Source organism: Corvus moneduloides, chromosome Z (genome assembly GCF_009650955.1).
Source record: "Corvus moneduloides isolate bCorMon1 chromosome Z, bCorMon1.pri, whole genome shotgun sequence".
NCBI lineage: Eukaryota > Metazoa > Chordata > Aves > Passeriformes > Corvidae > Corvus > Corvus moneduloides.
In genome coordinates, this window is record NC_045511.1 from 62,881,749 (window position 1) to 62,907,290 (window position 25,542).

Below are 25,542 nucleotides of genomic sequence, written 5' to 3' on the forward strand. Positions count from 1 at the left end.
TGCATCGACATGCTCTCAAATTTTTCTTTTTCATTCTTCTTTGCCTACCTGGTCCCAGATTTCTCTGTGAAGCAGTGATCTTTGGTGATTGAATTCTAAGCCACAAACACTGCACCTGCAGTGCTTGGAAATGCTTAACAGGACATGCTTCCTTGTGAAATCTGTGCAGTATATATCAATCCCCACATTATGCAGAAACTTAAAACTGCTGGCTCCTAATTTGCTGCCATAGTGACCCTTGGAAGAGCACTGTTCCAGAGCAGACAGGCGTGCGTCAGCTTACACCAGGAAGGGCATTTTGTCATGGTCTTTCCTTCCTTAGTGCTGAACCAGGATATAGTCCTGGAAGACTGACATCAGGGAACATTTGCCTCTTGTTTAACTGGTATAAAGGAAATCTGCACAGTGAGCAGGTACATAGTAACTGGAGGGGGATTGTTTGAAATTCTTCTGGTTTGGTTACCACCAGAAAATGTTGGTTACCATGATTATTAGTCAATGAACTATTTTATGGATGGTGCATTGTATTAGTAAATATTTCTCAAGTCTTTTCCTACGAACAGATCACACTTGTTTCAGCAGCCAGCCATTTCGAACACAATAGCTGAAAGATTTGTCAAAGCATGGGAGAGAAATAACAGTATTACAAATATTTTTATCTCTTTTGCACAAAGCACCCATACCACACAGTTACGCTGTGAAGAAATCCGTTTCTTTGTTAACAACGGCTGTATTGAAGGCAAGCTTTCAGAATGAAAATACTAGGAATCCTATTAAAGTGCCATCCATTAAACCATTAAAGCACTCATTAAAACGGTTAGTACGGACTTGTTATTCATGAGTTATTGGTCTTTCACACTTCTGAAATGTGTCTGCCAATACCACTCAACTCTTTGTTCCAGTGTGGCTATTAAGTCTGAGGAAATACAGATTAACTTTCTTTTGACAAAATGGTGCTTTGTGGGAGGATGGGAAGGCCACAAAGTGGTTCACATTGCTGAGGAAAATAGCAAGGAGTAAAGTTCAATCCATTTGCCTGTTTCTGATAATTTATGTTAACTATGTCTGCATGTAGACCTAAATATTAACCACTAAATTACACCATCTGGCTATACATCATACAAAGTGTATGTTTGGGTTTTTTCTTGATATTGAACAGTAACCTTAGAATGCTTAAACATTAAGGAGCAAAACCTGGAAGAATAATACTGAATACTGAACAATTGAAGCTAAGGTTTAAATTTAAAGTATTCTTAATAATCTGTAAATTCACATGAAAAATAGGTATAATATAGAGCTGAAGCTGTTTCTCAAAATTGATAAGAATCGTAGATCATCATTTTCTATGTATATGCAAAATTATCTTTGTATATGCAAATATACTGCAGTCTAAACATACTGTTTGCAAGTATTTTTATTATTATTTTTTACATCCTGTTTTGGTTTTTTTATGATTTAAAGCCAGAGTCCTGCATTCCAGGCTCAAGACTAGCAGCTTGTTAGGCAGCCAGTTGATGCTGTTATTTTCTAGTTTTCTTGTCTAATGTGAAGAGAAAGTATATGTGACATCTTACATTGTGAAGTAATTTCCAGAATATTTTGTCAGTGTAGGTAAAAACCTAGAAGATAAGACAGATGGTCTGCTTCAGTTATCTATCTAGAACAATGCAGAGTGGTGTGCCTCATTCTAGGGCAGTGGACTGTGGTTTAGATAGCATGTTTCTGTATATGTCCTTCAAAAAATACTGACTAGGTAGTCACAGATATTGTAGATGTGCATTATTCCTGGTTAAATAATCAATTTTATTTTAAAAGTTAATTAGAGTATAATGCACTAATATATAGTTAGCATCTTCTGTACTATGTTTCTGTTCTCAATTATTACTAGAATTCTGAGATAAATCCATAAAAATTATTTTCCAAAGTTCTGAAAACTTGACCTGCAAATATCCTGCATAAGTTTTCTTGTTCACCTCCATTAACTCAAAAAGGAAAGAGGGAAGATTTGTGCTGAGAGAAGTCATTATGTAAATTTTATTACTTTTCAAGTCATGTGATGTAAGTGAATTGCTGGCCTGCTGATAAAGAGGTATATTACATGTCTTAAATATAGTATATATGTATATAACTCTTCTCTCCCCAGCGCTGATGGAAATGCTCTCAAAATTCTTTCTCTGCACCTCTGATGAAATAAATAGCACTTAGAAGTAAAGATAAAAATGCTTATGTTTTTAAATTAAGCAGTGCATACCTGGTGCATACCTGCTTCAAAATTCTACCAGCCATCCTTCTCAGAGCATGGGAAAACATTACTGGGATGGAACTAAAGTGTAAGAAAAAGGAATAAAAATTTTACAGAGTGAAATTAGTAAAATTTTATCATTTGCTTTATTGATAAATAAGAATTTCACTTTCCAGTCAGAAAAATTAATATTTTTGTTGGAGAAGGGTGAAGACCTAATCTTGGATGAGGTCACTGTGTTTAAACTTAAGCATAGCACAAAAGTGATGTCTACCTTTGCAATTGGCAGAACACTAGGGAGATAGTTTGTTGTGCCTTTATAGGCAAACGAAATACAGTAGGGCTCCAAAAAAATCCATCACCAGTTTTGCAAATTTCTTACTCATTAGTCTGTTAAGATACTAACTTAATAATAAACTCCTAATACTATTGATGTTTTAAGATATGTTAATCATAGTCACGCGAAATTTTAAGATAGTGAACCCAAGTAGTTTGGTGTCAAATATTGAGTGGAAGGTTAAAAAATCAGATTCATTCAGAGCTGCATTGAAGAATGCCTTTTGAACACACACAGTGACTCACATAGTGCTACAATTCAAATTAATCATCTCCAAAGCACAGGTAGAATTTTCATGGCCTTCATCATGCTCCCAAGCATTTAATTTTTTCCTCATTTCTCTAAAAAGTCCCACTTAATTTCCTTTGGAGGGAGGAACTGCCAAGCACTCTATCTCAGCTACTGTAGAGCCAGAATCTGAGCCACCACTCTCCTCTACTCTCCATAGCTATGTTATGCAGTACTTTATAACTTTTATGTTATAAAAGTTAATTGAGCCTAGGGTATTGGTTAATAGGATAAGGTACTTTTTTTCCTGAGGTATGTGTTTTCCTAAAGACAAATGGTTTTCTATCAGGCAGCAAGGCCTGATAGATTATTTTTTTAGAATAATCTCAATAAAGAGGCAAAGTCATTCTCAAAATATTAAATAAATAAATTGTATAAAATATGTAAAGGTGCATGAGAATGAAGCAATTTCCAGACTGGTTGAATAGTAATTATTAGTCTAAGGGATAAGTCCTAGCAAAATCACATTAATTAATTTCACACGTGCTCATCGTCAGGTAATACCTACTCTAATAGATTACAGGTCATATTTTATTTCCACTAACAAGAAATGGACTTGCAGCTGTTGTAACCCTGGGAGGAGTCAGTAAAGCTGTTGGCTTGATGCTGTAGAGGCAGTATGGATTTTCTGAATTGTGCCCTGTTGCTGGTCTGCTCATGGAAAATGAGCATAGTGTTGGTGAACTGCCGCAACTCGGCTTATCTGTGTCATCAGTATTTTCTTAATAGTTTGCCACTAGCTGGCATAGGGAGCTGCCAGTTCTTACTAGGATTAAACAGAGGGCATAACCTTCAAGCCATAGTTGTTTACTCATATTGATGAAACAATTTTAAGGTCTCTAAAGTTACAGAAAGGGAAAGTAAAACAATAGGTGATAATTCATGACTTCTCAGTATGAGATGACCTTTCATACAGCCACTACCATAGTGAGCATAAACAAGTACCATCTATTACCTATTTTGTATTCCCTTTGCTGCATATGTAGCTCAACCATAGAGGTAAAGGTACTAGAGTCTGAAGTCTCCCTAGTGGTGAAGCATGAAGGAACATGGGGCACGCTTCTGTAATTCCACCCTGGAACAGGGAGGAAACAGACAATAAACAGTGAATCTGGAAACGCTTTGTTTTGTTTATGAATAAGATCGGTTGTGTTTATGAATAAGATATCATTAAAATTTCAAATATGCTTGAATTGCTTATGTATTTATGACTCAAAAAAAAAGCCAGTTTCTTCATGTTGTCTATGGATGAAATGCAGCTAGTTTCCTGAGCAACACTAGTATCATGTGTTGGCCTGGCATCAAAATGAAAGAATAGAAACATTAGTTTTCTTCTGGAAAACTTCTTCAGGAATCTTTGGAGTTTATTTAGTAAACAGTACAGTGAAATTTTTGAACGTGTGCACTTACTAATAAAGGCAAAAATATTTATTCTCCTTCATCCCAGTGTTTTTGAGATTTCTGGTATTTATTCATTCTTTTTTAAGCTAGAACCCCTCACTTGCCAAAATGAGAGAAAAGACAAAAAGATGGATAGCTTGCTTTCTCTGAAGAAAAAAACTGGATTTTAAAAAGCTCATGGTTTAAATTCCTCATGGAAATTTCAGATGCATAAATACAAAATGGTTGATATCATATGATATGTCAAAATTGTCCTGAAGTAATAATTTTCTTTCAAAAGCAAATTATTTCCCGCGTGAATGATGGGAATTTAGTTTGTAATTATCATAAATAAAACAATTACGTAGTCCCTAGCTGAAAATTTCCTTTCCTTTTTTTCTCTTTGTGTTTTGAAGTCTATTGATCCCGGTCAGCAGTTCACATGGGAACACTCTAACCTGGAAGTAAACAAACCAAAGAATAGATATGCGAATGTAATTGCATACGACCATTCTCGTGTTCTACTCTCAGCAATAGAAGGTAAGGAGACCTTTAAAATTAAATTAATTAAATCCTAAAATCTAGGATAATTTTACTAATCAATATATATAATAATATAAAGAAGTGTTAATTAAAGTACTTCCAGTAAATTCCTGTAATGACAGTCTGCTTCTGATGCATATTGTCAGTAATGTATTATGAACTTGAACTAAACACACTTTCCTGTGTAACACTGAATGCATTTGGTCCCTGTGGATATGCCAGTGAGTTATCTAAAGTTAATTAATATTGCTGTTTACTTATACTAACACTGCAAACCAAATGCATCAGTAAACAAACACACATGAATTGAGGGGTTAGTTGATCAATGAAATTATCAAGATATCTGCTCATTGTGTTTTACTTTTCAAGACCTTAATGTGGGAAAAAAAAATCAGTTCAACTTCATGTTCTCTGTGAAAATTTTAAGAACTCTGTTAAAACCTTTTTTTAAATTTCCAATCTAAATCTTAAACTAGAGTTTTTAAACAAATGCCCACATGCAGACATTGTTGGAAGTGTCTCACTGACTAGAGATTGACAGTGTGATACAGTGAGAGCTTTTCATTATATCTGTCTTAGTTAAAAAGCTTTCCAAAATCTTAGACATTTTAGAGTTTTATCTGAAGCAAACTGTTACAGGTAGTCAGCCCTAGGTATTGGGTCTGTTTTACCAAGCATCAGGATGCACTGTTTTTCACTCAGAGGATTTTTTTATTTTTTCCAATTCTGCCTTACCATTAACCTGCTTCCTGGGTTGAAGTCAGATTTTCAGTTTATTCTATGTTGTTGACAGTCAGGTGTTACTGATGGCCATAATCAAACAAATTATATATTTAAGTGACACAACTTAAATGAAAATAAGATTTGTCCTTAGTAAACTCTGACAGGACTTACATATGATACATAAGATAGAGAGATGGGTATTCAAGGTTGTAATTATTTCAGTCATAACATGCTACAAGTTAAACTGCAAGGTGTTTTAATTCATGGTTATAAACAGCTGCTTATCTTTGGCTACTCCAGACCTAAAGACACTGGATTTATAGGTGTAATCCACTTAAATATCAGCTGCTTGGTGAAGAAAAAGGCAACCCCACTGACTGAAGTTTAGATCTTTCCTCATTTGTTGCAGCTGCCTACCATTATCTGCTTTGATAACACAGATAAGAGCTTCTCAAATGTGTTAGCAAACTTTAATGATTACCTTGAAGAATTTTCATAAGATAATCTGCTTATGTTTGTTACACCTCTGAGGCTCATATAGCAGTTCTGACAAGATTTTATTGCAACATCACCTAAAATTTTTCTTATTGCCTTGTAAAAGAATATAGCTGTATAGAAATCTGTCACCACCTGGTAGAACTACCTGTCTCAACACTGAAGAGAGGGTATTCTGATTAACAGTATATGTGATATAACTAATAAATATATACTCTTCTGTCTCACTGGTCCAGACAAGAGGTCAAAGTACATGGTCTGGATAGGTCACGAAAAGAAACTGGACAGCCTTTCTGAATGTTACGTAAAGTTCTTCAGAACAAAATGCTTAACTCAGAAATAAGTCTTAACTGACAAAAAGAAGACTCAAGTTTTTCCTGGGATTTTGTTTGGAAAAAGGGTTGTGTGAAGGGGGAGAGAAGGGGAGCAAAAAGACTACATGCAAACAGATTTATTTATTAGTTTATATAATAGACAACTGGACATTTTCCTCTTTATGTAAATGACCCATGAAATTTGGTTCCCTTAAAAAAAATGAACATATTTGGAGAATAGGAAGAAAATTTAAGAGGCAAAGCAGAAAATGTTAGTTAAAGTAATTGAAAGTATGCAATAGCACACTACATTGGAGTATGTTTTTAAATAAGAGATAGTAAAAATACGGAAAAGTATTTACATTGTACCTGGAAAGCATTGAGTATTTTAAGAAGGGACAAAATATAGTTAAACTGTCATGTTTGATTCCCTTTTTAAAGTAAGAAATATCATGATTAGGCTAAAATTTCTAATTCTTTCATAGTCATTGACTCTAAACAGAGAAAAATATTATAACATTTTGTAATATCAGATTACAAAATGGGATTTTGACCCATTTGATTTGCATGATTTTAAGTATTTTCCAAGTCTTTAGATTATGGTGAAAAAAGCATATGGTGAATACATCAAATATTAAATGCCATTTTATAAAATTATATTTGGTCTTAAAGCCAGAAGTAATTTAAGATATAATTGTCCTCTTAAAAATTTTTATTCCTGGGATTTTGCATGATTGTTTTGCTGAAATTTTGTGTGTGTACCTTCATAAGTTTAATACATTGCTCTTAGCATTTAGTAATAAATACTTCTCTTTCAGGTTTTAAGTAGATATTTCAGATATGAAAATACACAGTTTGGCCAGCACTGTATTCAGTTGACAGCTGTGTTTCTTTTCATGTTACCAGGGAAATGAATACTTGGAATATTACTTTAAAATATATTCTCCTTTACCTATGTTACTATACAACTTAATCAGGACCTAAATTTGGACTACATTATATTTTGTTACAACTATTTGGAGAATATTTGGTTAGATTTTACATATAGGCCTCATCTGCATTTCTTTGGTGACCACGAAAAAATGAATACTATTAGTGAGGTTTGAATAATAACTATGCCCTTTCTAATGAGAAGATCTTCATTTCACACCTAGGCAGTTTCTTACTGCTTAAGAGCAAATATATATGAAGAGAAGACTGAGCATCTGCCAAACTGTAATCCTACACTGATGAACATTTGGCCTCTTAACAGTGTTGCAGAAATATGGAATATTGTAATTAGTACCTTAGAATGAGACACAAGGCCAGTTTTGTGCAGTTGAACAACTTTCTAGCCTATTCAAAGTGATTACTAGAAAGTATTAAGAAGCAATTTGCAGAGATTTGAAATTACTTCTTTCCAACTATTGATAATATCAAATTTTTTTTAATTGCATTAGATCTGAAACACAAGGCTTACTAACACTTTCAAAGTGTTTATTTTGGTACCTCTCATAACTCCTGTTCAAACCTCTTTTTGAATCCCCATTAAGTTCTTGACCTCTGTAATTACATACAGCATGGAGTTCCACAACATAATTGCTCATTTCACAGGAATTAGTTTCTTATCATGTTTAAATTTTATTACATTAGATGTCCCTTTGGAGGGAAAACTCAGGTTGGATGTGGTAATTTGATTTCCCTCCTAAAAGAAAATTTTACTTTGCAAAATTTTGTTCCCATGTTCTTGAAATCTGGTTGAAGTATTGAAATCAGCTCATATTGTGCTATCTTCGGCTGTTTCTGAGAGGGACACTTGGAATTTTAAAGTACAATGACAGAATTTTAGAATGTAGTGAAGTTTATTATATGCATCTAAATGGATTTAAGGGAGAATCTACTGATTAAAAGCGAAATAGATTGAGTTAAAACAGCGAGATCTGTGATCTTCAACCTCTAAGAAGTAAATAAAAATTGGGGGGCGGGGAAGGAATGGATAAACATTCTGCATTTTAAAAAGTGTTGCCAATTCTTTTAGGAGGTAGCCATGCCTAAAAGTCTTCTGTATGTGGACGTATTTGTCTAATGCCAGTTATTAAAAGAAAAAAAACCTATCATATTTTGGCAGGGTAATTTTTTTTTATGGGAAATTCAGTGACTTTAAAATGCTGTTAACACTAGAAAGCTCTGACTGTAATACAAATGGTCAAGAAAGAAAAGGCAAGAAGCTGCTAAAATTCTTATTTGTCTGGTGGCCATTTGCCAGTAAATCGGCTTTGAGTATGCAGACGATCATTGTTAGATTTAGAAGTTGTTTGGAGCAATATAACTATGGAAGGGTCATGACCTATGCAAATTATTTGCACTCTCCTACATTTCATTTATGTTGCCTTCTGCTAACAAAACATACACTTAGAGTAATTATATGGCCCCTCACCCTGCAAGCTTGGACTGCCCTAAAAACAACAAAAGTATTTCATTGATGAGTAGCAGGATACGGAAAGATCAGTGAAGTAGATTTCATGGTGTTAGAGAGCTTGTGAAGTAGATTTCCTAGAGTAGACTTCATGGTGGCTGTCTCAGCAACAATGCCGAGGCAAGCTGTAGTGTTTGAGTCTACTGATACTGTAATAATATTAACTTAAATACTGCCATTCTTAATACCCTTGAAATCTGCTCAGAACAATCCTTCCTGTATATGTAGCCATACTTCCCATTGGGGAAAACTTCAAGAAAACATCCAGTGGCTTTGCTCTTGACTGACTAATGAAGATTTGGTACCTGTTTACTGTGCATACTCCTGTTGAAACTGGGTTTTGCAGGTAATATCAAACCAGATATCATTTCATTTTGTATTAGAAGAGGCAGTCATCATCCCTTTTAGTGCATCATTCAGAGTATAAATTAATATTTCTGTTCAAGAAAAGATTCCTTTGATTGTTAACTGCTGTGTTAATCAGTGTTTAGGGGTTAAAGAGATCACTAAACCCAGCTTCAGACAGCTGTGAAGTAATCACAGTATGATCATGTTAGATTTCAGTGTCTGCTTTGTAGTGTTGTGCACCATGCTGCTATCTGCACATACTGCCATGTATTGTGGATAGTGTCCTCGTGCAATGTTCTTATCTATGCCTCCGAGGACCTGCGCAGAACAATCTGTGTATTTTCATTCTGTACTTCTCAAGACTGGACAGCTTTTAGAGCAAAACAAAACAAAGCCATGTTTCCTTTCTTTTTCCTAAAGGAGCTCCTCCTTCTTTGCATGTTTTTCTGCTGGTCACCTTCCAAGTTTCTCTTCTCGCCTGCAGATCTTTTACACTCTTAGTTCCTAGTTTGCCTACCTACATTTCATTTTTCTCACCTTTTCCTTTTCCTTTCAAATACTTCTCTTCTGTCCTGTAAACAATCCCTTTCTTTGTCCTGCCTAATTCTACATCTTTGGTCTGTCTCTTTTTGACATTGCCTTCTTTCCATAATTGTCTATAATTCAGCAGTTCTCTTTGAGACTCTGTATCATTCATCCTTTCCCTCTTCACCACACTCTCCTAGTCCTCTTAACAGTCTATTCACAGTTCAGCTATATGTAGGCTTTCTTTTCCTGACATTTCTTTTTCCTTCTTAGCTTACTTTGTTAGTCTTTGTAAAAAGCCTCATTTTACAAATATTCATTAGTAGAGTACCTTCATTGGTCTTGTGCTGCTTGATATTTCAGTGGGTTCTTAAAGTACAGATTTGTGCTTAGACCATTTCAATTTTATGATTTCCTTAATTATATAGATTTTACATCATAAAAACATCCACATAAACGGTTTTTACTGGCACCTAGCACCTGTTCATTGATCAAGCTGATCACGGAATGCCAGTTGATGTAATTTTTTTGGATTTCAGCAAAGCTTTTTGTACCTTCGCTCATGGTGTATGCTTCTGGAAAAAACATCCAGCATACAGCTGGATATACACATCATGCAATGGCTGAGCAATTGGTTCACAGGTCAGGCACAAAGGCTTGCAGTAAATGGGATGACATCAGACTGGTGACCTGTCACCAGTGCGGTTCCACAGGGCTTCACCTTAGGGCTGGTGCTGTTCAACGTCTTCATTAATGATATGGATGCAAGACTGGAAGGGATACTAACCACGTTTGCAAATGATACAAAATTGAGGAAGCTGTTGACTCCCTCGAAGGCAGGGAGGCCCTGCAGAGATTCCTCAACAAATTAGAGGGCTGGGCTGTCAAGAACGACATGAAGTTTGACAAGAGAAAGTGCCAAATTCTGCACCTGGGATGGGGCAACCCTGCAGCTTGGGGAATGAGATGCTGGAGAGCAGAAAGGGACCTGGCGCAGCAAGTTGAACATGAGTCAGCAGTGCCCTGGCAGCCAGGAGGACCACCAGTGTCCTGGGAGGCATCAGGCACAGCATCACCAGCTGGGGCTGCTGTCACAGCCCATGGCAGGGGGCACGTTGTCATGGTAAGTTCTCATCAGGCTGAACAAAGACATCAGACCACGAGTCAGGGCTCTTATGCTCTTATTGTAGACATGCCTTAACTCCAGGAATCAGACCACTATTTAGACTCAAAAAGTGTTGTCTAACAAGCCTTTACATTCTTACAATCTGTGTCCACAAGAGTGGTGGCTAACAAGCTGTTAGTTTTGTACAGTACATTCAAATAGTTCTCAGCTCCTAAAATAAACCCCTCAAAAGTGCTGGCTAACAAGCTATAGTACACCATTATACAAAGGTGCTGTCTCACAAGCCACAACACACATCTACAATCTCCTCACTACTGCAATACAGTTCATTATGGAGTATGGGATAGAATATGACAGCTGTGCTTTGATCAGACAAAGCAAGAGAGAGGGAGAACAAACAATATCACCAGTCCTTAGATTCCACATTGTTCCTGCCACGTGGATGGTGCAGAGCAGGGGTTGTGCAACAAAGAAAGCAAAAGAGAGACAGATGAAAAGGAGAGGATAGCAAGGGGCCTGATCTGCATCCTTTTATAGTTAACCTGGTGTGTACCTCTTATGTAAATTAGATTTTTCACGCTGTTTTGTTCACACATGCGCAACCAGCCTGTGGTTTTTGCTCTGACGTTGTTCAAAACGCCAGACATTAATTTAAATCAATAGTACAACTTCATCAGCACTTGAGTTCATTATGGTATTTTTCCAACTTGTTTACAAGCATGATGGAATTTAATCCTATTACTTCACACTATTTATGACTAAAAGCATATGTCATAGGGAAGCAGCACAGAAACAAAGCTTTGTAGTTTAATTTGTTGTAAATAGAAAGGCTGTTCAGTATGGAGCCTTTGTAAAGACTTGAAATAATTTCATTATTTGATTTCAGTTTGTGAATAAAACTTGAAGTCTAATTAAGGTTATTCAAGACTATAACTCTCTTCAGGAAGTCAAGTGAATCATAAGGTCTACATTATTAGCCTTGTGGATCTGAGTCTATGTTGCAGTAAGCTGTACTGTCATCTCTGTTCATGAGTTCTCAGCATAAATTGAGAGCAATATACTTCATGGGATTTTTAATCTTTGGTACTTTAATTGTGGCATTGGCTAATTTTATTTCATTGCTCATTCACTCTTACTATGTAAAAATTAAACATCTTTGTTCTTTTGAGATATTTGAAAATAGATTGTCTTTTATGCTGAACTACTCATCTGATTCTTCCCCTGTTGTGCTCAACTCCTGTCTGGCTAAATAAAGAGATTGCAGACTCTGGTCATTCATCACCATAGTTGAAAATGCTATTAGAAAATACTTGTGGTAAAATCATGGTTCAGGAGCTTTAACTGACTTCTTGTGCAGAAACTGTGTCTCTACTTTCGTGAAACTTGTAGAAGTCAAGTTATACTACATGGATTACCTTAAATTTACACTTTAGGTGTGCCATCCTAAATGTACAGTAAGTCCCACTGTTGCCAGTAGGTTTAGGTAAGGTTTATATCAATATTACTGTAGGCAGAATTTGGTTGCTTTGTCCCCTTCCTGACCCATGCTTTTATAGAATTGACCTCTCTTAACTATGAAACCCAAATTTAAGTAATGATGGCAATTGCTGCTGTGCTTGTGGGTATGTTGCCTTCAAGCTATGGCAGCTAACAAAAGTCTGCAGGATTTCATTGTACTGCAGTCAGACTGGCTGTCATTTGATTGTTTTTGCACTATTAGACTTGACAGAAAATGGTTCCATTTTCTCAGCTCAGAATGAGGTTATGGCCAGAAAAGTCATTGCAGAAAGGGACATTTTAATATTTAGAATTACTTATCTTTGATAAATTTTTATGCTTTGTCATTGTAGATATTTACAGATATTCAGGTTTTGTATTTGTTATTTTTAAACTGCACACAATTCATTAGTCCTCTTATGATAAAATACCTTCCCTAGAGAGCTTTAAGGATTTTGGAGCAGGATGTGAAACTGAGGTCATGCATAAAAACAGTGATGAAAAGAGACTCTGTGAGCAATGTGTATGATACTTAAACGGACTATGAGAATGGATGGAGAACAAAGAACATACCTAATGGATACTGTGTGTGAGACAGTGGAGCTGAGCATTCTGAATCAAGTTGTTCTCTTGATCTCAGCAGAGATAAAACTCTATTGAGTACTGTATTCTGCTAGAGATGAACCCTTGGTGAAAGTCTCAGTGCAAGTGTTGGAGCAACAAATTTTTGTTTGTTTGTTTGTTTGTTTTCAAAACTTTGTTGATTAATTCATGAATAGTTGCTCAGGGTCTGTGGTAAATGGATTTTCATGTCCATGTCCCAAGTATATCCTCGTTTTGTGCCATGAAGCTAACTTGCCTTTTAAAATAATTTTTCTAGCTAAAGGACAAACAGAATTTTTTGTGTCCACTTTATGACAATCAAGGGGAGAAACAGAGTGAAAATTTCCACTATAACCTAGATTTGAAGAAATCCTCTTTGCAATTATCAGTAATTATTAATCTTAATTCTTTTTTACTTGAATCTTAGATCAAGGAAAGTATAATCTGGAAGCTTTTCTTCATTCTAATTTAAAGAATTAGAATTTATTTAATTTAGAAGTTACATGTTTCAATATGATTTATCAATAAATTTAATAGAAATCAGTAAGTAGAAAGAGTATTTACAATTTAGGCATTCTGATTTTTTTTATATCAGGTACTAGAATTGACTGCTAAAATTTGAAACTATCATTCTTTAGGGAACAGCTTGCAATAGTTCTCATGCTTAATTTTCACACTGAGTTTGTGCAGTATCAGTTCCAGAGGACAGCTTTCCCAGAAGATCATTTAATCACTTTACAAAGTGTTGTTTTTCATTTTTCCCTCAGGCTTTTATTTATAACATGTGCTTCAAAGTATGATACCAGGCATCATAATATAATTCTAATTTATGCAGAAAAAATTTCTTTCCAGCTTTTTCAGTTCCTTTGGTAATAATACCCAGTTGGTGTAGATTTCTCCTGTTGGCTTCATTCTTCTTTCTCATTGGTTTTGTGGGGAAAAAAAGGTTTTATTATCTTGAGAAAGGAAGAAAATACAGCATTGTGCCTAGAAGTTGTATTTTCTATATCATTAATTCCAATATCCACAATAAGAAGTGTCACGTAAAAGCGATTCAGGTCTACAAGAGTAGATGCTTTCGAACTCTAATCTACCTTTCATGGAGGGAAATCAGGTTTTTTGGCTATAGACTATGCAGGTTAACTAGTTTTTTATTTTGTTCTGTTTTTCTCCTGGAAGAGACTTTCAATCAGGTCGAATCAGACAGTCAGTCTTCCTGTGTCCATTCATTAATCTTGCCTGAGGAGTGCCATTTTCTGCCTCTCTTGTGACCCTGAAGTTACAAGGTCTTTCTACCTCTGAAATATTTTGTCCGGTTTTTCTTCTCATTGTGTAAAAAAAGTAAAATCAAATTAAAATTTTACTTTAAATGTGATTTGAACATATATAACAAGAACATATATGGAATTTTACTAGGCATGAAGGCAAAATTTTTTGCTAGACTACAGCTGCAGTAACCCATAATCTGAATAATTTACAGATTGTATTGGATCTTACTTACTGTGACATTCAGTCTGTGGGTTCATTCACTGCTAAGTAAGTAGTGGAATGAAACATTAAGCTTACCCAGAATGAGTGTGGCAACTATTAAAATTGTAGCTAAAAATGAACAGTCACTTTTAAAGAGGTACTGCTAATTTCCATTCAAATTCAAATTATTTTGGAAGACATTTTCAGATGTGTTACAATCAGGAAAGACAGGAGTGTACAGCTCCCGTAATTCCTGGTTTGGGATCACTGGCAGGAGATAACGCATCAGAATAGATTTGAAGATTTGGTTTCTGACAGAAAGCTTCGGAAGTACTTATTTACAATTTATTCTGTTTCACAGCCAAAGAAATGCAATTTCATTGCTTTGTGGAGTGAAAACAGTCATTGCCTTACAATAAATCTGGAGCTGGTATTACCACCTTGACTCTCTTTTGAAAGAGTTTGAAAGTCTTGTGTTTTAGACTTGTGCATGGCAGATTGGCTGCATAAATATAAATAATTAATTTCTGCTCAAAGAAGGAACTTCTGTCAATTACTTAAACAAAACTTATTAAGATACAGAGCTCTATATTCAGCTAATTAACACTGCTTTGCTATTCAGCCAGCGCTGAGATCTCACATGAGTATCTTTTCTTTCTCTAGTCATCAGTTAAAAAGCAAGCAGTGACATAAAAACTGATCCCTCCATGCTTTATCTTTCAACATGCACATAGTTTGAGTTGAAAGCTGGGCACTGCACTGCTGAATTCAGCAGTGATCTGAGAATTTTTAAGTCCACCTTTACCATTTCCATTAGCATGGCTGCCTTATTAGTGCAGACTAGAAATGTGACCTTTGTTACAGCTAATAAACTTGCTTGACCTTGGTAGGCAGCATGTTCCAACACTCAGTACAGGCTTCCTACTGCATACCATGAGTTAAATAGATCGCATCTAGAAACTGGCCTGCTTCCTGTGGAGCTCAAACAATGGACAGGTATCTGGTAGACACAGCCAAAGTCCCTGTGTAAATCTTGTCCAAAATACCTGAGCCTCAAGCAACTAACAGTGTAGGTCCCATGTGCACACAAGTCTTGAATCCCACCTTCTTTTCATGCTTTTAATTCTTACTCAGTCTTGCAGAGGTCTTTATTTCATGCAGACACCATATAGCAAATTTCACTGTTTCTTAAATCTGACTTACATAATGTGTTTTGTTACAATAATTATTTTCCCATTTAATGGGAAAAATGAGTATAGCAGTGATATTAGTAGTCCTGGATAATTTTTTTTTTTTTTTCCTTCTGTATTTAAAGGAAATGGAATAACCTCAACAGGAATGTTGAAGGAGCCTATCCAGGGCATCTGCTCAAGAATCTTCCCTATCTGTCCCAGGTAGAGACTGCCATACTGTTGGGTGTCTGCAGGCAGCATCAGACCAGCTTTTAAATGCTGCTGTGTTGACCCCCAGGTCTCTCCACCTGATACAGATTTTCCAGCTTTTTTTATACTTCTTATCAAACAAAGTCTCCTGTGTCAAAAGAATAGTTATTCTCAGAGAGACCACCATGCCTCTTGACTCCACAAAGGGCATACACTCACTTGTAAGTACCCACGCACTACCTGGCACAGAGCCAGCCAAGATTCACCAAATCAGCTGTGTCACAGGATTTTTCAGCCCTTGTACAATAGGACAGCACAGAAATTCTGCCCTGTGTTTTCATTCTCCTCTCTTTGCAGGCATACCAGGCAGCGACTATATCAATGCCAACTACATAGATGGATACAGGAAGCAGAATGCTTATATAGCAACGCAGGGGGCATTGCCAGAAACCTTTGGTGACTTCTGGAGAATGATGTGGGAACAACGAGGTGCAACTGTCGTCATGATGACAAAACTAGAGGAGAGGTCCAGGGTAAGGAAAGCTTAAGCAAGGCTAATAATATTGTGCTTGAGTTACCACTAATCTAAGTTTTTTGTTTCCTTCATGTATGTTTGCCTGCTTTCTTTATATGTGTAAAAACTGATTTTTTTTTAGGTTACCACGAGTTAAAAGTGTCTATACTATGAAAATCACTAACATATAGGAAATCTTGCTTTCACTATGAAACTACCAAGTCATGCCACTTATCTAGTATTCTTTTATACTCTGGAAAACTTTTAAATTTTTGATCACAGTGATTTTGGTGGGTTGTTTTCTGTTTTAATCATGTTGGAAATTTTAGGAGGTGACCAAAAGAGTTATTTCCTCTGTAGTAATAGGAATATGATCGTACCATCCTGTTACGAGGAAGTGAATGTACGTCAACAGCATTCAGTTCTCAATTTTAAATGGTATAGATTCAGCATTATTTAACATCAGCAAGGACTTGGATTTGTTGAGAAATGGGGTTTTTTTGAGCACATGCTGGTAGCTAGGAAAACTACAATAACAAATGCAATAAAAGAATACAAAATTATCTGTGGTATTTCAAATTCAATTTTGCAGACCAAGGTAAAAATAGGAAAGTAAAGCACTAAAACATAAGGATATTGTTCTGGTAATAGCATAAGGATACTATTTAAATAATAGAACCATAGATTCTATTATTAGAAGAGTTATAATAAAATATGTGCTATATGTAAAGGGAAATAAAAAATAGTAACTTGTTTTTGTTATAAGATAAAAAGGTGATAGAAAGAGTAGTAACAGACCATGGTGTGTTGCATGAATATTTACTAGTGGGTCCATATTTGGTGGCATTTATCAGTTCTAAGAGTGGATGTTATTGGAGAGGAGAGCGTAAAAGGGGAAAAAATAAAAGAGAAGAAGAAGAAGAGAAAGATGGGGAGAAAAAGAAATGGGAAAACTCATCCTCAGCAGCCAATCAGGAAGACAAACGAGTACTTTGCCCTCAGTCGTGTTCCTCCACCCAACTTTTTCCACAGTAACTGTATTTTGTGTTGAGATGGACTTGCAGTCTTCATGGGTTGTTTGTGCTCGTGATGCTGTTACTATTGCTGGGAGCACACGTTGGCTAGGGAGAGTGCTACACAGCTGGTTCATTGCTGAGCTTTCTACAAACACATTTACGAGTCCTATATCACTAGCCAGAAACTTCAACAAAACGTAGAAATCAGAAAGGGGGAGAAAGAAGGGGTGATTCTAACATCAGTGGTAATCACTTCCCTTGAGACCCTACCATAACAACAGTAGGAGGGTTTTCAAATCCAGGAGATGAATAACAAACAGGAGTGTCACAGGAAAAACACTGCCACAAGCATTCTGATGTACACTGTTCTGGAAGTTTGTGTGAAGGGATAGGAAGCTGCAAGTGGGAAGCAGGCTGCAGGACTGCAGGTGGAAGGTGGGAAAAGCTAAGGTATTGAAGGCTCTGTGCAATGAGTTAAAAAGTGCCATAAATACAGAGGATCAAGAACAGTTCAGTAATACAGAAAGAGATTAGGGAGGAGGATAAAAGATTTATCATCCAGAAAGGTTTTAAATCAGTAAAAGTATCTTATGGAGGTAACTAGATAGTAGTTGATATTTCAGTAGTTCATGGATGAGCTCCATTTCAAAATGAAAATGTTTTAGCATGTGTAAGCTTGGAACAGGGTGGAGTGCACCGTAAAGCCTAATGCTGTACTGTGTTGGCATTGATGTCTTTTTCATATGCTTGGATACCTGTAATTGCAATGATTACATAACTTGAACATCTTGGCAGCAGTCATTCCTTTCTGGAGGCTTACCAAAACACATATATATCTATTCTTTTACCCTTTCCATCATTTCTAAAAGTAGAGTAGGCTTTATGCAGTTCAAGCAATGTATAGCATTCTAATTATAGAATCACTTCCCACGTGTAACTTCAACCCACATTAACACCACTGCCTTTACATACCTTATGTCAATTAGTACATAGCAGTGGGTAATTTTAGTAGAATTTTTAATTTTATCTTGGGTCTACAGGCCTTGTGTAGTCCTGGAACTGCCTGTTTGGAATTGAGAAAATGAAATTTTTCCCATTTCTTCACTACTTAATTCTTTAAAGTTGCTGTTAAATGACACCAGATCAAAGAAAAAATCTGATTATAATAAGCAGCCCATTGCAAAAGGTATACTTAAGTACTTGAGAGTTTGTCTTAATACTGCAGGCCACAGGCAACCACTGTCTAGAAAGACATTTTGATGTAACTAAATGAAATTCTTCTCATTCTCTCCAATAATTGCCTAGCAGAGTTTTAAGCTAACTCTAGCCTTTGTTGGCTGCACCCTAAAAAAACACTGATCAGAATAGTAATCACCTCCAGAAGTGATTAGCATTCAGAAGCAGTATGTTCCCTAAGTGGAATGAGAAGCTAGACATTCTAGTCAATGGATTGCTCCTGCATTCAATGCTTATGTTTGTGTATTTTTTTGTGCATATTTTAGCGCCTTCTGTGTTCATAGGCTGAATTTGATGCATTCAATGCAGAGCATTGCATACCACCTATCCAGTACATAACTCAGCTCCCACTCTCAGAGTCTGCAGCTCTGTAAATTTGGCATACCAGTTACCTCTTCTAATACAGTAGCTGCACATAATGTAATTAATGGTATTGATGGTGAGACAGCAGTGGGAATCCCTGTGTAGGAAGAAAACCCAGTGATGACATTTCATTGCTATTTTTTCCTCATGCTATCATTTTTATATAGCATATTTTTATAGCAGAAAAACAAGTGAGATTTCAAACATGAAATATAACCACTGTTACATATCATTAGGGATGAAGAGCTTTGCTAATTTTGTTTCTCTTTTCCTTTTGATTCTGTTTTGATTGCTTTTGTGTCTTGGCAGCCTGATCATTATTCCTGCTGCAAGGCAAGATTGTTTCTCCCTGGGACTTTCTGCTTTCCATCTCCATGTCGTCATTTCTGTTTAGCTAGCTTTTTTTCATCATGTAGTCCTGCAGCCTGGTATCAGCCTTTTTAACCTGGACTGCATAGATAAAGATGAGGATTTTAATTGCATCTGCAGAAACAAAGTTGGTTCATTAGCATGTGTTAGATGTCTGAGTGACTGCAGATTTGAGAATGTTCATATTTTACAGCTGAGTAGATCAAATGAAGATGTTACAGTGAATTCATTATTTGTTTGCCTATAAGGAAGCTAAAGGAAAAAAAAGATCTTTCACTTCTAACCTTTCACACTTACTTGGTTTCATATTAAATGTCATCACCTGAATTTCCCTTGACCTAAGCCAGACTGCAGCGAGAAAGTCAGTCCCATCATTCAGCTACCATGAAAATAATTTGTATCAAAAAGGATTATACACACTGGCAGTGCCTGGAACAGGGTTAGTAGCATTTTTGTCACAGATATGAGTTTAATCTTTGTGAAATAAAAGAACAATATTGAAGGTTGTAAATTAGAGATTTAAAAAAAGCAGTACTGTGTTATACTAAGGAAATATGCAAAACATGTAAAGCTTTAATGTGGATACTTCTCTTTCCCACTTCTCTGTCTTCTCTTCTACCCCAAGCAGTGCAGACTAGATTTTTTTGTTGTTGTTTTTTGGGGGTTTTTTGTTCCTCTCAACTAATTGAATGTTCTGAGTACTCATGTGCTATAGTGAATTTTATGAATGATCAGCTGAAAAATATCCTTTTATAGCAAAAGATAACACGGCCTCCAACCAGAAACATTTAGTCCTGCCTCCTTTTTCAGAGTGGGATACTGTTGTAGATTGTCCATTTGCAAGAGAATACAATCCTTTCCTTCTTTGTTTTGTAATTCTGTATTTGGAATACATTTGCTATGTTGTCTTGGAACTGATAGAAAATAGTTCGTTCCTTAACCTCATTACAGTATTTTCTATATTGGGACCCCAGTTTCTCAGTTTAAAATCTTTTGACAAAAAAACCCAATCAGGTCACAGCTAAATGACAGTATAATGACACTACCAAGTATTCAAATATTCACAGGTAAATGACAGTATAATGTCAATATCAAGTATTCAAATACTGAGAGGAAGGCTTTAGTTTTCATAATGATACTATCAGCTTCGTTGAAATTTGCTAATGAATAAATGAATACATGAGAAAACTACATTTGTGGCAATCTGTTAGCCTGGTCCAAACACCTGTTTGACTGTCATGAAGTAGATATCATCATCAATATTATAAGCAAAAAATATCTGCCTCGGTTTGAAAGACAGGTGTCTGCTAAGGAAAGCAGGAGCCCCCCTTGGAATGGCAGATGCGACCCCCCTTCCCTCCAAGTTACTATAACTTGGAAATCAAGGGGCTTTTAGGCAAAGATGTGGAAAATAGGAATAACAGTTCTTTACTGTTATATATCTGTATGTGTATAACAAGCAAACAAACAGCAATAACTCTGGCAGTAACAGCAAACAATCACAAACCCAGCCCCAGCCCTCTCGGCTGTCGGGCCCTTTCCCCTCGGGTGCAGTTCCGCTCACAGCCGGCAGGGGCGCTGGCGGCTCCCGGTGAGCAGGGCAGGTGCGATGGTTCCCCCGCGGCTGCAGGGGGCGCTCCGGAGCGAGCTCGGGGAGCACGCGGCACTGGTGCCCTGGGATCCTGGGGAAGGATGGAACAAAAAAAGCTTCACAAACCCCTGATCCCAGTGTCCGGCCGGACCCTCGGGAACAGCAGGCTGGAACGGCAGGCTGGAACGGCCTTGTGATGAAGTTAGTTCTCTATTTGTTGTGCAGAGCTTCTGAAGCAAATTTCAGGTCTTTCCTTCTAAATATGTTTGGGTAATACTGGAGGTATTGCTTGTCAAAATATTGCATCAAAGTAAGTGACAATAAGATGTCTTCACTAAAGGAGTAGAGAAGTCAGCAGTAGGTGCACTTAAAAATTCTTTTAACAATATTATCAATATGGTCCCAATATGCACCTGTATTCCACTGTATTTAGGCAAATTGTAATTTATTTTTGAAGAAAACTTTCACTGATGTTTCTTATTGGGCAGCACAGGCATGTAAAAGTGTGCTGGTTTTTTTAAGTTGTGAAATGTATTTAAATATAGGAAAATACAAAAAGAAATTTTAGCTATGCTTTGTAGCAACTGAAAAAATTATACATGTCTTTATCTTGTAAGTGGTAAGTTAACTTATCAGTCAGCAGATATCAGTAGATAGGACAGGTTGCAGATGGCATTTTTCATACTGAATTGTATTGTTTTACTAATGAGGAATTAAATGTGCCATTTTGTAATTTTTCATTCCCTAGTTTTAATGGCAAACTAATACCTTCTGTATCAATAATGTACTATCAGAATTTTATTTCACTTCTGTAGTGCTTACTGTATGCTAAGATATGAGTTAGATGAAGAATGAATGAGAGAACTCAGGGGAAAAAAAAGAAAAACACAAAATCAAGTACACCATGTGTTCACCAGATTTACAAAAATAAAAATAAACATGTGTAGGTTTGTACTGATTTTTTTTTCACTGTAACAGAATGCCATGGCCACAGTCCAAGAATTCCTACACCATTGTACGGGGTGAAGTCACCAGTTGTAATGCCAGAATTGTAACACTTAACCATAACTGTTTATTATGGAAGGATTCTCAGAGGCACAGGGGCAGGAACATGGTCAGCTCTCACTGAAATGCAGTCAGTCATAGGTGCTTAATGTATGTAAGAATCTAATCCAAAAAAGCTTAGAGTTCATTTTCTAGGCACATTTCAAGGGGAAGTGCTGTGCCAAGGTGCCTCAGCTAAAACTCAGACTGTTAATATCATCCAGTAAAATAGCTATGGAAATGCCATACTCTAAGGAGGGTTAATTTTGTGTGAAGGAATTGCTTTTACACACTGCATAGGCTGGAAGTCTGGTTATTTGAAGTTGAGAACATCCAGAATTAATGCCCCATGTGAAAAGATGTTGGTAAATTACGGAGAATCTAGAAGAGAACAGTAATGATCAGATGTTGGAGAAATAGAAATATTTTTATTTGTTCTATATATATATGAGAGTGAAGGAAATCACAGTAGCCTTCCAGCATGTTAAAAGCTGTTAAAAAATTTCATAGTAATCAGCCATTTTCCCTGCCTGTGGGGCTTTAAGGAGGAAGAAATAAACTTTGCAGCAAAGATGATTTATTCTGAACTATTAAAGAACTTCCAAAATGTAATGTCCTGAATGGAGGAAGCTTTGTAGGATATTTTGTGCAGTCTCTTCCATTGTAAGATTTCAAGAACTGTTTGCACCAGAGTCTTACCTGAAATTATTTCAAGCTGGCAATACCTGGTATTGCCAAAAGTATTTTTCAAGGCAACCATCTAGGTTTTTGTGTTACTCTGTGTGGTTTCTTTTAGCTGTTAGGGTAAACTGATGGTTTTCTATAAAAATACCATTTCCATGAGGCAGCTGTATAGCAAGTGGTTGAGTCAAAACCATATTCTAGCTCTGTAATTTGACTTTATTCTCTTAGCTCCTTTGCTTTGTGCTTGAGGTAAGACATACATTACTATGTCCCATAATTCTTCTCTTAATACAGACAGAGTATGCCACATGTAGAAATTGTCCATTAGCATTTTGAGTTAGAAGATTAAAAATTCTGCTTATTTGTTTTCAAAATTCAGTGACTGTAGAATCTTAGAATCATTAAGGTTGGAAAAGACCTTCAAGGTCATCAAATCCAACCTTTTACCAAATGTCCACTGAACTATATCACAAAGTGCCATGTCCACTCGTTTTTTGGACACTTCCAGGGATGGTGACTCCACCATTTCCCTGGGAAGCCTGTTCCAGTGCTTAATCACTTTTTCAGTGGATAAACTTTTCTGATACACAACTTGAACCTCCCCTGGTGCAGTTTGACACCATTTCCTCTTGTCCTGTTCCTGGTTGCCTGAAAAAACGGATCGACCCCTACCTCACCACAACCTCCTTTCTAGAGGTAGTTCTAGAGCACAACAAGGTACCCCCTGAACCTTCTTTTCTCCAGACTGAACAGCCATTGTATCCTCAGCCACTCTTCATAGGACTTTTGTTTGAGACCCTTCAGCATCTTTGCGGCCCTTCTCTGGACACATGATTAGTTCATGTTTGGTTTAGCATTGTACTGTGTTACTTCAGGGCACGGCATCCTGTCAAGCAGTTTGAGGCTTGAAAACGTCCATGAGTGATTTTAGTATTGTTTATCAAAAAATAATCCTACTTTTCCTTGTCTGGCAGATTATGGTGAAAAACTCAAGGCCAGTTCTCCTTTCTGGCAAGCAATAAATCATGAAAATTTAAGTTCTTCCAACAGGTGTCTCTGAAAGAGAATATTATGATTTATACTTTGCATCATTTATAGAGCTTGCCCTATGTTCTAAGAAAGTTAATGGATGCAGCTGGGTATGAGGTTGGTATTCAATGCTTTTGCTAGGGTAATTTTCTGGTTAATGTAACAGGAACTGTATGAAATACATTTATGAGATTAAGAATTTTATCTGTGTATTAAAGTAGCTATAGAAAGCTCACCATGACTTGAAGTTCCATTCAAGAATCAAAATCCAGAATAAGACCTCTAGATCCCTGAAATGCTTTCCAATGTGCCTTTCCTTGTATTAGTTCTGTTTTAAGTGAACCAAAACCAGAATAATAGAATTTTTTTGATCTATTGTTTCTTTCTTTTGATCCTTTTGTTTCATTGATATTTTATATAATACTCATATCAGCTTAGAGATATCTCTCTTTTATGGAAAATACTAGATCTTTATTAAAGCACTTGAATAGCAGGCTGAATTGGAATTGTTCAATATGTTCTTCATCCTGTAATATCTTATTCAGTGAAAGGATTATTCAGGCTGCACACAGTGATCAGCCTTGAGTACAAGAGGATGAAACAAAAAGCAGTCAGCACATTCACTTTTCCAGTCAGTCCATTCATTTAAACCTTTTCAAGACCTTTTTGGAAAATCTTGCTGAACTTAACTGTTTGACAGACTCATCCTTCAAAATGAGTTCATTAAAACCATGGCTTCCCTGCTGTTAGAAAGAGCTCAAAAAGGGCATCTCACATTGATATCAGCAATACAGTTTTGAACTGTACCTTGCTTGTATAGATGAAGATAAAAATTGAGATAGAGAACACTTTTAAATATGCCCAAGATTCCTTTCAATATCTGTTTCCTTTTGTTTTAATGACCATACCACACTCTTTCATAAGGATCAGAATTGAAACAGTTTGGGGATAATCTCTTTAATTTATCAATTATGTGTCAATATTAACTTTTAGCCTACTAATCGTATCTCAGAAATTTCAGAAAGTAGGGGTGTACTGAGGGTGGATTTGAAGCCTTCGTAGAGGACTAAAGTTTGCTGTGAATTGATTAGTCTATGGTTCATTTATGTTGCCTCCAAATTCTGCTTATAACTTTTTTTCGTGACTACTGTAATTAAGACCAAAATCTAAAACTTACTTATCACTATGAGTTTATATTTTAATCTTTCATTTAGACTTAGACTGAAGTCAGAGAGTGACACTAGAGCAAATCTTTTTCAAATAAGATCTAAAAATGTGGTTTTATATTCTGATTTTATTTTTTTATCTTTGCTTTATAATCTCAAATACTACTGTCAGTGTCTCTGAGCTTTAGAGTCAAATCAGCCTAATCTTTAGGTGGCAAGGCATTGTTGCAAAAAAGGAAATGGCTTCAGAGTAACATCTGTTTGGAGACAGAACATTAGCTGAAATGTCTGAGGCAGTAAACTAGCCTGATAGGGTTTGAGATAGGCTCCATCACCAACAACTGGCTCTACCATTCTTATTGCGTAGTTATTATTACCATTCAACATCATTTGAGAGACACTTTATTCTTCTTCCTTAAGTGAAGGAAGATCATCTGAAAATACTATCGAAATTTTTGACTGCAAAAGGCTTATTTTAGTAAGAAAACCAGTGCAAGAAATTTGTTACATACTACTGATATTTTGTGTTCTAGATGCAGCATAATTCTGTTCCTAATTTGCTCTTCTTAGCAAATAATGTGCTATATGTGTCTGCCTGATACTAGTTTACTGTCTCTTTCCTGATCTGTGTTTTGTCCTTATAATCTTAGATAGCCTGTAACAGCTGGTTCATGTGATAAGAATCACCTGAAGTAGCTTTTCAGCCTAAATGACGGAACTTTATACTAGAAAATTATTTCTCTACCCTTGAATGTCAGGAATTTTTGTATTCATATGTTCATATGGAAATACACTTCCTTCA

The 25,542-nt window shown here is 36.2% G+C and overlaps 1 protein-coding gene across 50 annotated transcripts in view; it reads left to right on the plus strand.

The window, feature by feature from the left end:
* The window catches only part of PTPRD (protein tyrosine phosphatase receptor type D), a 1,180,356-nt gene that overhangs the window by 1,115,638 nt on the left and 39,176 nt on the right, over positions 1-25,542 (plus strand). For all 50 annotated transcript variants that reach the window (XM_032097314.1, XM_032097313.1, XM_032097327.1 and 47 more), the window contains 2 exons: positions 4,664-4,787; positions 16,086-16,261. In XM_032097314.1, coding sequence (XP_031953205.1) covers positions 4,664-4,787; positions 16,086-16,261 — 300 coding nt within the window. The remainder of the gene's footprint in view (positions 1-4,663; positions 4,788-16,085; positions 16,262-25,542) is intronic.